This window comes from Diaporthe citri, assembly GCF_014595645.1.
Source record: "Diaporthe citri strain NFHF-8-4 chromosome Unknown scaffold_5, whole genome shotgun sequence".
NCBI classification, from domain to species: Eukaryota; Fungi; Ascomycota; class Sordariomycetes; order Diaporthales; family Diaporthaceae; genus Diaporthe; species Diaporthe citri.
Window position 1 is genome coordinate 1,327,999 of NW_025064850.1, and position 11,951 is coordinate 1,339,949.

Sequence of the window (11,951 nt, forward strand, 5' to 3'; positions counted from 1 at the left end):
CCTAAGGCAACGCGAATTATGAAGTTCGCATAATGGAAATTGGATTCCAACCGGGACCGACCTCCATAAACAACAATCAACTAATAGGAGGATCCAGTATGACTTACACCCTTTTCATCAAGGCAACATGTGTACCTGGGGAAGCAGTGCTTTCACAGTCAACAAGTAAAGCGTTACCCAGCAATTTGCAGATGAAAATAACTAGAGCAAGACGGCTGAGACAAGAGAACCAGGTAATTATCAAACGTTGACACAGAACTGGCTTCCAAATATGGGGGCTTTTGTAATAGTTAAATATCAACCACGCTACAATTGCTCTGCTTCAGCCAGGAGCTGTCTTCAGACACAATGGAGCACAATGGAGCAGGGCAAAAAGAGCGCCTTGTAATGTTATGAAAGCTACGGTCAAGTCGATAGAGAAATAATACGTCAGTCCAACTACATAGAGTGAACACGGACGGGCCTCCGGATTACTGCGCCTGACCTCCAGCCGATCATGCCTCACTTCAATGTTGCATATAACGTGCAGGAAATACGGAACAGATACCGAGAACACATACAGACACTACAGTTATAGCACTAGAGTGGCTCAGAGTCGTTTCCAATGTTCTCTCATTGACCCTTTATGAGGGTATCCTAGCTTAAGGGCAGAATGCCCCATCAAATATATCTAGTAACCATAGAGTCAAAAGTCTAGACCAATTCAACCAGATTCAATCCTCCTCATCTATAGATCAGCACACTTGCTCCTCATGCACTCTTCAAACTCACCCCCGCATAAATCCATACTGTCCCAAAATACTCACACCTTGCTCTCTCAACCCTTGCCTACCCGCAGAATCTCTCCATTCCGGCAAAAATAAAAACCGAACCAAAAGATCTGCATATATCTATAAGCCCCCTCACGAAATGCCGCCCACAAGGCTCCGGGCCCTGACGAGCCCACCCTTGTCCAGCACAATCTCGAAGTCCGCGTCCCGGACCGCCTCCACCCGGTGCGCGATGGTGATGACCGTGCTCTGCCGCAGCTCCTCCCTCAGGACCTGCTGGATGTAGAAGGCCGTCTTCTTATCGATGCTCGCCGTCGCCTCGTCCAGTATCACCACGGGGCTGCGGCGGAGCACCGCGCGGCCCAGGCCGATGAGCTGCCGCTGGCCCTGCGACAGGTTCTTGCCGCCGCCGTCGATGCGCGTGGCCAGCGTGAAGGCAGACGCGTTTTGCTTCTTGTTGTTGTCATTGTTGTCGTCGTTACCGACGTGATTGCCGTTGGCCACGATGCCATCGGCCTGTCCGTTGGCCGGTTTGAAGTCGCCGTTGCTGTGCCCCTCCGTCTCAATGGCCACCTCGCTGGCGTCGTTGCTGCTGTTGCTGGAGCTGGACGACGCGCTCTCGCTGTGGGGCTCCGATGTGGGCTGTGAGCCGCCCGGTGTTACTGAGCCACTTGCGAGGACGTCTTCGAGCTCGTCCACAGCGCCGAGCACCCTTCTCAATACTAGCTCACACTCCTCGTCGGAATGCTCACGGATGGGGTCCAGATTGTCCCTCAAGGTCCCCGGAAACAAGACTGGGTCCTGTGCGACGAAGCTGATGCGCCGTCTCAAAGCATGCTTGTCTACCTTGGCCACGTCGACGCTACCTATCCTGATGCTTCCCAACGTACTCGTAGACTCGTCGTACTCGGGCAACATCGTCCCCAGCAGCGTCAACGCAAGTGTGCTCTTGCCGCTACCGGTCCTACCCGTGACCGCGACAGTTGCGCCGGCAGGAATGCGGAAACTAAGGCCACGTAGGGACGGATCAAGGCCCTTGGCGTACCGGACCGTGACATTGTCAAACACAATGTCGTCGTCGTAGCCCGGCCACGCGGCGGGCGGGTCGAAGTCGCCGTGGGGTTCCTCCTCCAGGTCCATGAGCTCGATGACACGCTCCACAGACACGAATTGCATCTGCAGCTCACCGTATTTGCGGCACATGTTGTGTGTGCAGGCGACGAAGTTCGCCGCCGCCGCGAGAACGAAGCCCACCGTGCCGGCACCAAGGCCCGTGAACAGCGCCGACATGGTGAGGATGAAGGTCGACAGCGCGGAGAGAGTGTCGAATCGGAACATGAGCCACTCCTGGAGCGACCAGTAAAAGTGATCCATCTTCTGGAAGGCGTCGGTGGTGACGATGATGCGGTCCTGGAAGTGCGGTTGTGCGCGGAAGGCGCGCACCGTGGTCAGTCCTTCGAGAAGTGTGCCGAAGTTGGACATCAGGGGCGAGAGGGAGACCATCTCGAGGCGGCGGAGGGATTGCGAAGCAGGCAGGAAACGCAAGAAGATCACGACGAAGAGGGCTGTCATGACAAGGGCGATGGCGAGGAAGACGGGCGCCGTCGAAGCGATGACAAAAAGGCTCGAGGACCAGAACATGAAATACCACACAACGTCGCGAATTTGGGTGACGATCTGCCCGTCGATGGTGCCGATGTCGCTCGTCAGCCGGTTCATCAGCCTACCAACAGGGGTGACGTCGTAGAAGCGGAACGTCGCGTTGGCAACCTTCAGCATGACCTGCTCAAATAAGTGCTTGCCCGCGGTGTAGATGAGGAGCACGATGGTGAGATCAGAGAGTACAAAGGATATGAACTGCAGCAGTGCGATGATGAAGAACCAAAACAGCCACGGGCGCACGTCGACGTCGGGTGGTGGGAGGTCGAAGCCGATATTCCACCAGTCTTGTGGAGTGGTAGTGGTACCAACCGGGGATGTGTTTGCCGCCCGAAAGTTGTACTCTGGCTCATTGCTTGCGGCGAGATAGACCTGAGATGATCCGCCTGGCTCGTAGGATTCACCCCATACTTTGAGAAAGTAGAAATGGGTCAACCTTGACACTCGGAACATGATAAATAGGACAATCAGGAGCCCCCAGTACCACAGGTTACCTGCCTTGATGTACTTCCAGTACACCGAAGCCATGACGCCTCCGTGGGCTCGATATTCCTCTTCAATGAACTTGTCAGGAATGACATCTTCATCTCCGTCGGCTTGCTCGTCCTCATCCACTGATTGCCGACGCTGTTCATCCTTGGCTGCAAAATGAAGCAACTCCTGATGGTTGTGGATTTCTTCACGCGAGATGACGGTGACAGTCCCGGATTGCAATATTTCGAGTACTTGGTTCGCATACTTCGTCAATAGGTCCATCCTGTGGGTGACGAACACGACCAGCCGCCCTTGCATAAAGGTCTTGTTGGTCAGAAGATTCCGTAGAATCGTCTCGGCGGTCTGGTGGTCCAGCGCAGCAATGGGGTCATCCAGCAACAATATCCTTGCCCTGCTGTATATCGCTCTAGCCAACGCGACCCTTGCCTTTTGTCCACCCGAAAGTCCAACACCGTTCTCTCCGATCATGGACAGGTCTCCAGCTTTCCAATTAGCCAGATCGGGAATCAAGCAGCAGGCTGCGAGGACCTGGCGGTACCTGACCTCGTCGTATCCAGAAGAAAACAGTATGTTCTCACGAATGCTCATGCTCTGCAGCCACGGCGTCTGCGCACAGTACCCAATCATCTCGTTCGGCACCGTTCTTCTTCCCCCACGGTCATCCAGTTCGCCAAGGATCGCATGTAGCAGCGCCGTCTTTCCCGAGCCGACTTTTCCACACACGGCCGTGACCCCAGGGCCGGCCTCGAAGAAGACGTTAGAGAGCACTTGTTTGTGAGCCGGAGAGCCTGGCCATGCGAACGAGGCGTCTCGAAATACAATCTTGAGTTCCCCCAGCCTCTCCGTACGAGACTCTCCGTAAGAACCCGCGCCGGAGCCGTACTCCTCTTCCTTATTCGGCTCAGCCATGAAGCTCTCGATTCGTCCCATGGCTACCGACGCGTTCAACAGTACGGTGATGAGGCCAGGCAGCTCGTTCAGACTCTGGTTAAGCATCGTGAACAAATTCAGCGCCGGGAAAGCAACATCAATCCGTAACGGTTGCCCGCCGATGATAGTGTAGGCATAGAATGCAGCCACGGGGAAGAAGTAAGCCGAGATCTTATTCGTCGCCGCGACGGCCTTGTTAAGCAGGTTGACGATGACCCTATATCGTAGCTCCTTCTGTCGAGAAGCAAGGATGTTTCCCAACCACTTGTCCTGCCAGTCGTACCATCGTAGGTGGCGAATAGCTTCGACAAACTGTGAAGTGATCTGCAGCTTGACATCGGTGACAGCGCGGCGGGCACGCTCCCAGCTGACGAGGAAGCGGATGAGGAAGCTGTTTAGGAACTGGGCCAGCACGATCAGCAGAACGCCACCCAACGCCGCCGGTCCAAGAATCTTCCAGATCAATACGATGGTTAGAATGAAGTTCATTGGCTTCGTAATAAGGTTGGAAAACTCCCAGAAACGCTGAGCAATCTCGTAGACATCGTTGCGCATCAGGTTGAGAATTTTGCCCATGGAGGCAGGGCCCGAGTTGGTCGTCTCGCCCTTGTTCTTCATATCTCCACTGTCCTCGTCCACATCGCCGGGGAAGGTGAAGGCTTTGCGCATCAAAGTCTTTTCGTAGACCATGGTGATCATCTCGCCCCTGGATCGCTCGTAGGCTCGCCGGCAGAACCACAGGTTGAACACACCAGACTGAGCGCCGATAAGACGGGCCAATAGTATGAACGCCCCGTAGACGACCGCTACATTCCGATTAGGATGCTCGCCCTCGAGTGCCGCAAGGAGCTGCTTCAGGAAGACGACCGGGACGAGGGAGCATATTGACTCGAGGACGCCCAAAAGCGTGGTGATTATCAGGTCCGGTGCGTTGACCTTGAATACGCGGGCGAGGACCGAACCCGTGACCTCTCGGAAAAGGCGATGCAGGCGGCTGTGCTGCCATTCGAGCGGCAAAGTCCACACATCCTCGTCATGGAGCTGTCTCTGACACCCCAGTTTCACGATCGGCGACATCCAAGCCACGGACATCCAATGCCACAGAGTAAAATTATCCTCCGGGCTGCGCTGCTTGACCGTGGGTGTCTGATAAGGGGCGCATATACCCTCGCTGTGGAGTAGCGGGTCGCGTAGTGGCATGTTGACGATGAAAATTATCGATGCCAGGGGGGTGACCGCCTCAATCCCCCAAACCCAGATGCCAGACCTGGGGAAGACCTGCATGATGGTGCTGAACATGACGAGCTGCACGAGTAGCAGCGCGCCCTGTATTGTGAGTGCGGGGCCCGGAGTGGACCGTGGCCTTTCTATCAGCAGTATAATAATCGTAACAGCCTCCCTACAAGTTAGCACTGGCTTAATGGGACAGATTCTAGGGGTGCTCACATGTGGTACCAAGGGGGTTGAGAACAGTGGCCCTGCAGCCGGATTCAGCGCAGCCAGAACGCTGATCACAAGACCAACTGTTGAGTTCAGGATGAGCACGACTGTCGGAAGGCTCCATGTTGGCCGCTTGGGTGGGATGAGGTCGCTCGAGATGACTTCTGCCTCCCCGGGCTCCTCGGCTGCGAAGTCGCGGAGCCAGATCGGCCTGCGGTTCCAAGCAGGTCGAAGGCCATACCGCAATGTTGGAAAAAGCAGTGCGAGTATTGTGGGGATCCATGCAACAGCGCCGACGCATTCCCCAAAGATGGCGAGTTCATTGATCTGCAGGTATCCGTCAGCATGGGGTCGTGGCGTTGTCGAGACCCTGGGGAACAGGCAGGCCAGGCCTGAGCTTGCCGGGAACGGATATACATACCCAGAGTCGACTGCAGCACTTGAAACAGGGCCGCAGAATGTCCCATGAGAGGTAGGACCGGGGCGATGGGGATGAGGACATCATGAGACAGGTGATATTGAACAAACAGAACGGGTAAGCACACACGGCAAAGGCATCGTTCGCACGCGGTAAAAAATCGAGAAGGAATCAACAGAAAATCTTCAGTCCAGGAAAAGACGTTGCAGAAGCGGCTGAGTAGGTGGGATTACACAACAACCAGTCGAACACAACGCTCAGCAGGGGATCAATCGCGATTTGCCTCGCGGCCTCTTTTAAGGAGTAGCGGTCTGGGCCAGGGCAGCCGGCAGGTTGGTTGTCTGTCACTTTCTGGCATCCGTCACTGCTGACTGCGTGCCACGAGAAACTCGCACCGTTGACGGGAACTGCGGGGGTGGTCAACCGGCCCCAGTCATTGCCAGTGAGCTTGCAGTTCTCGGCAGCCGGTGATGGACAAAGCCACAAAGCCAGTGGAGAATTCCGACCAGACGGCAGCACTGGGCCCACTCTTCTCAGTGCTTACCGGTTGGGTGGTGGGCATCATTAGCGTCCCATTGACGCCACAACGCTTGTCCTCCTGGCGCGTTCAGAGTTGGATTCTTCCCAGGCCGTGTTTGATCGTGGGCCGAAAGACACGTTACGTCGGGTTTCGGCAGCTGCTGTCAAGTCAATGACTCAAAGCCGGACCGGATAGGCCTTCGTCTCTGCAATTGACCCATGAGGCCGGACAGATTTCGCTTGTGACGGGAGGCAATTGTTGAGGGCCATGTCATGAGCCCCAGCTAAAACGCATCATCCCAGAACAAGGTTGCCACCTGTCGAATACCACACCAGATGCAAGGCATGGTACACCCACATGATAATTCGAGGGTGAGATATCATGTTGTGCGGCTGCTGGTGAGAGTTTGAAGCCGCATCCTGTGCGTCCAACAACCTCTCGGAACGTGTGCCGGACGCCCTAGACAACGCCCCAATCGATGAAGTCGCCTGGTTGCGGCTGTTTGCTAACGGCAGCCTCGGCGCCGCGTCCGCACCCAAGCGGGGCCCATACCGGTGGCCACAGCATCGTCTGGTGCTTATCGCCGGCCGTGGTCTCCGCTTCATAAATGGCCCATACTGCCGTGGTACGTTCGTATCGAGGCTGGCTGTCTACGGGGTCGGAGACTGCTTGGCTTAGGTCGTGTTTGCCCGGAGCTGAATGTCGGGATCAGAAAGTCGGAAGGTACCGTTCGTGCAATACGTCGCGAGATTGTGGTGTTAGGCAACGAGACTCGAGGGTCGCACAACTTGGTACTACTGTTGCTCATGGATTTTATCATCCCCATTGCCAACACTACTGCAACCAAGACCACAATAGGGTAAACTCTGACCACCGGGTACCGCACCCCGCTGTGCATGGTTTATCAGACGCAGAGTCTGTGCACAGTACGTACAAAAAGTACAGTTTGTGATCTCTCACAAAACAATGCTCCGTCTTTTCCAAACTCCCGTCCCCCAAGGAAACAAAATTCGAACCCGAACGCCGCCGCTCCCAGAAAGCAATAACTCGATTTGCAAATGTCACATGGATCGACCAGTCACAGGTCGAACTCGATTAAGGCCCAGCTGCTCACCGTGCTGGGCGATACGGCTCGTAACGTCTCGGCTCCTGGGGCATCTGAGGCAATTGGGAGTCCCAATCCGCCCCAGAGTATCTGGACGTTGGTGAGACTGTAGGCGAGGTCACACTTATCGCCGGCATCTCGACCGGAGCGGACGGCGACATAGAGACTGGCCTCTCGCCATCTGCCGACATCTCATGGATATCCGGTGGAGGTTGGTATAAATTTCCAAACCCTGGGTTCTGTTTGACGGCTTCGAATGCGCCTGGCGACCACGGAACCGATTGGCCATCAGGTGAGGGGTGCCAGCTTCGGCGAGGGTCAGACGCACTCCCCAGATCTGACGCCATCGTTGACTGGTAGCTCTGGTGTCCGCCTAAATCGGGGCTTCCAAAAGGTGCAGATGCCTTGCTGATCCGATTGTACGGTGACTGTGCGCCCATGGCGTGTACCTCCTCATAAGCGGCGCCACTCCTGCGTTTTCGGTAGCGACAGAAGATAAAGACTGCAGCGGCAAGGACGGCGGCTCCCCCCACAGCTGACCCAGCGATGACCGCGATCCTTGCGCCACCCGAACGTCCAGTGTCACCGTCTTCTGGAGCCGGGGTCGACGTCGCCGTTGGCGTGGTTGTTGTTGTCGCAGTGGTGGTATGCCCCGCGCTGGTCGTGGTCATGGTGCTTTTCGTAGCCGTGTTGCTCGTGGTCCTGGTGGCTGTTGTTGAGGTTGAGACGCTTGACTGCTGTGCCATCCATTCCTTCTTGGAGATCTGGAGTGGTGTATTGGAATCGGAGCAATGCAAACTCAAGATCTCATAAGTGCTCTCCATGTCGTCAGGGTCTTCTTTGGCGATGCATTTTGCAGCGTTGGTGACGAAACTCCCGCCATTACTGCAGAGACACTGATTCATTTGTGGCACCGTATTGCCACTGCAGCGCGAGTCGTCTGAGGCATCGTCCAGGCATTGTTGCGTGCCCGAGGGATAATCCGAGAAATCATTTGTCACTGCTCTCCTGTGAACTGCTGCGGACGATAGCGTTGCGAGAAGAAGTGGTAAGAAGAAGAGCAGCCTTGGGTGCGATTTGAAATGCATCGTGGGTAAGGTACGGAACGCGTGTGGGCGGGCGTGGGGGCCTGTTGAGCTTATTTGGTGGGCCCTGCAGGGCAGCAGAAGCAGATTGATATTGCCGAAGATAGTCTCTCGCCACGGGACGGTGCTTCGTCAATTGAGTGATCTTGTCGTCTGAGAGTCACCAGGAGCAAGTGGAATGAGGCCTGGAGGAACTTTTCAGTGTTTTGTTCACAGATCAGAAAGGATTTAGACGCTGGACAGGAGGCCAACGGGCGTCATCAACATTAAGCATGCTTTGGGCAGGCGCTAAACGACTGCCTCTCTTAGTACCAACAGGTCGTGTTGCGGCTGAGCTCGCGGGCCCAGGAGGAGAGGCTCGCGGGATCCAATCTCCGAGGGAAGCCAGTCCGACCGTGTGCCTCTGATGGTCACAGCCATGGCCATGGCCAGTGCTATGCCATGGCATCGCCGCTCTTTAGCCCGTTGGGTCGGGTCGGCCCCTGCCCAGTCCGAAGTGGCTAGCCTAGCCTGTGATGTGGCTGACATGGCTGTGGATTTCTAGCAGGCTTCTGCAGGAGCCATCAGGCGTGGATGCCGATCCTGAGCTTGGCTTGGTCTACCGCATACCTTGCTAGGAAATAGGACGGGTCCAGCCAAGACCAGCAGCCAGCATCAGGGCGATGGTAGTGATGTGATGGCGTGGTTCGCGTGCTCCAACGTTGGGTAGTAGCGTAGCGTGCGCCTGTTTTGCGACGTGCATTCTCCGTCACTTCGGCGGCAATTGACGTGCCACGGCATCCCATTCATCGGACTAGCCGCTTGCCGAGAGACAACATGTTACGCAGGACATGCAGAGGCCGTGTAGATAATGTGGCGCAAATCTGTGTCTGAAGCAGGCGTGCTGTGGGAGACCGCCAAAGCAAGAGCAGGAGAAGAGGCAGGGAGAGATAGGTGCTTACTTCCTCCGCAGTGAGCGGGAGGATTGTGGCTAGGGTCAGCCCCAAAAATGCAGGCAGCCAGTTGTTGCTAAATATGGCAACGTTGCTTCGCCCTGCACCTTCCTGCCTCTACCTTGTAATCCAGGCTAGATGTTAAGACTTCATGCCCATGTCGCGCCTGTCAGCAAACAAAGAGACGAGATGTGGGCAGAGACTGACCGTCGATTGACCGCACAGGAGGCCACCTCGAGCTCCCCACCGGTTCATCTACTATCGCCAACCTCCCCGTCGTCGACTTGTTGCCCCTGGCTATGACTCCGAACCGAACCGATGGGGCCTGTAGTCTAACTCGTCGCCTGTGTCGTTCTCGTCTGTCGTCATCTGCTCTTCCCATCACGGAAAATTACTTACATCTTCACAGCATCCGTTTTGGTGGGCATACCGAACATATTTCTCGAGCTCTGCACTTGTACACTTCCAGACTGACCTTTGTCGGCCTCACCAGCTGGCTGTCGGCACGATGATTGACAGAAGCATGTCGTCGCCATCCCTGCCAACATTATTCATCCCGGCCAGGTCAGGAGGGTGGAAGCAAGTGCTTGGAGGACGGCAGTTGGGGATCGAAGCCACAGAGTCAGACTTGATGCCTCCTTGTCGTCTGTTCCATGCTTAACCCCGCCTCCACCTTCCAACTCGAAACATGAAACAATGCCGTCCAACCACTTCTCGCCCACCAATTGGTCCCTCCCCTCCCCTCGTGGCCGCATGGTGCAACCACAGTCCCCATGACTCTCCAAGGTTTGAGCTATGAAGCTTCATTCATGCTAAGGTTTTCCCAAGTCCCCCAAAGAAGCCTCCATAGAAGCCACTCCCGTCTTGGATCCCGCATTCGCCCCATGTCATGGGGTAGTCGCTCACGAGGGTCCACCCCTTTCTCGACGGCAAACTCGATTGGAAGTTGAGGTCCCTCGACTTGGGGATTGGTTCATCTGAGGTTGAACAGACCTCGGGTCTTTGCTGATAGACTACTAGAAACGACATCTTCGCCCCTGTCCCTGGGTCATGCATCTTGTTTTCGTAGGCTCGGGCTTCTCCATCTACTCACACAGACTTCCTACTGTATCCCCTTTTCCATTTCTTCCACGCATTTCTTCAACGCATTTCTTCATTGCCCAATGCGCCTACCTGTTCCCCAGGGGGTAATGTTACAAGTTTGTATCCTTCTTCGTCTTCATAACGGGCCTGGATCCACTGCTCGGCCACCAACCCATCCTTAGGCCCTGCTACGTCTCACCAGACGTCACCGTCCCGTCTCTCCGTTGACCATCAGATCCTGGCGTGCAGGAGTCGCCACAATGCTGAGCAGTATCGTCGCCCAAGCCTGGTTAGTCGCCTTGCTTGACGTCTCTTGCTATGTGTCCGCCTACGAACCAAGCTCCGGCTCTGTCACCTCCGGTGACCTCAGCGTGGCAGCACCGTATGGCATTCCTGCGAGCAAGTTCGAGTCGGACACGAACAATCCTGACGAGGCGGCTACGTTCAACATCACTGGGTATGACGTCTCCGCCGACAGCACGCCACAGTCCGTAGACGGGTGGAAGCTCGAGGCAGCTGTCAAGGGAGGCGTGTCCCTGTCGGACGCAACGAACTCGTCTGTCAATAAGGACCAGGTGTTCGAAGCGACCACCTTGTACATCCAAGCGCCTGACAACATGAAGATGGATGATTCTTGGAAGATGTGCGCCGTCGTCTACCCCGGCCTAGCGAGCAGCGTGGACTCATCTACCGCGGTAGATGGCTCGTGCAACAATGTGCTCTCGACAGAGTGTGTGCAGGCGCTTTCTGTGGCGGCTGGCGGAGCGAACTCAAATGGCATGGATTCGAATGGGAACTGTACCAATTTCGTGCTTCCTGCGAGGTGCACCGACGCTTTCCCATCTGACAGCATCAGGACCACAGCGATCGGTACGTTGTCTCTCCTTGTACTTGTCCACAGCCCCCAACCATCTCCAGCCGAAATGTCTAATGTTGAACTACCCGCAGCTATCAACCAGACCGTCCTCGACGACAAGCGGTTCTACGCGTATGGAAGCCAGCCAACGGACTCTGGGAACACCACCGCGGCCGAGGACGAGGCTCGGCAGAATGTCTGGACCGTTGTGACTATCTTTGGTCATCTGTCGTCCAGCGGGACGCGCGAGTCGACCAATGTAGGGGTGCAATGTATCCGGGCGATCAACGGGACAACCGATAACGTCACCTCCGGGGCAGGCCGTCCCCTGCCTAACCTCGCCACATGGGCAACGGACTACAAGACCAGCGCATTCGGCGCTGTCCTCCTTGCGGGTTGGCTCATGGCGATATAGGCTGCGACTGCTCACAAGCGGGCAGTCATTGAAAAAGATTGATAATAGTGCCTTCTCTGAGCATGATCCGAGTGCACTGTGGCGGAACCCTGCAAGGCAGGACAGGTTGGCTAGGCTTCGCTTCTGGTGGACAGTATATGCACTCGAGACCAAGGCGGCGTTTTCAATGGAATAACAATCTGAGGTCCAATACCATTTCCAACATCCAGATGTGCGGCAAGGTGGTTTGGCATTTTTGGATGC

At 55.8% G+C, this 11,951-nt stretch overlaps 3 protein-coding genes across 3 annotated transcripts; 1 reads left to right on the plus strand and 2 right to left on the minus strand.

Annotated features, from left to right (window-relative positions):
* Positions 1-902: 902 nt before the first annotated feature.
* Positions 903-5,796, minus strand: INS49_011064 (uncharacterized protein; the record flags this gene model as incomplete). Its single annotated transcript, XM_043171783.1, has 3 exons — positions 903-5,180; positions 5,301-5,621; positions 5,716-5,796. 3 exons carry the CDS (start codon positions 5,794-5,796, stop codon positions 903-905), a joined length of 4,680 nt encoding a protein of 1,559 aa, XP_043023528.1.
* Positions 5,797-7,342: 1,546 nt separating this feature from the next.
* Positions 7,343-8,425, minus strand: INS49_011065 (uncharacterized protein; the record flags this gene model as incomplete). Its single annotated transcript, XM_043171784.1, has 1 exon — positions 7,343-8,425. One exon carries the CDS (start codon positions 8,423-8,425, stop codon positions 7,343-7,345), a length of 1,083 nt encoding a protein of 360 aa, XP_043023529.1.
* Positions 8,426-10,697: 2,272 nt separating this feature from the next.
* Positions 10,698-11,708, plus strand: INS49_011066 (uncharacterized protein; the record flags this gene model as incomplete). Its single annotated transcript, XM_043171785.1, has 2 exons — positions 10,698-11,307; positions 11,386-11,708. The coding sequence occupies 2 exons, from the start codon at positions 10,698-10,700 to the stop codon at positions 11,706-11,708; spliced, it is 933 nt and encodes a 310-aa protein (XP_043023530.1).
* Positions 11,709-11,951: the final 243 nt, after the last annotated feature.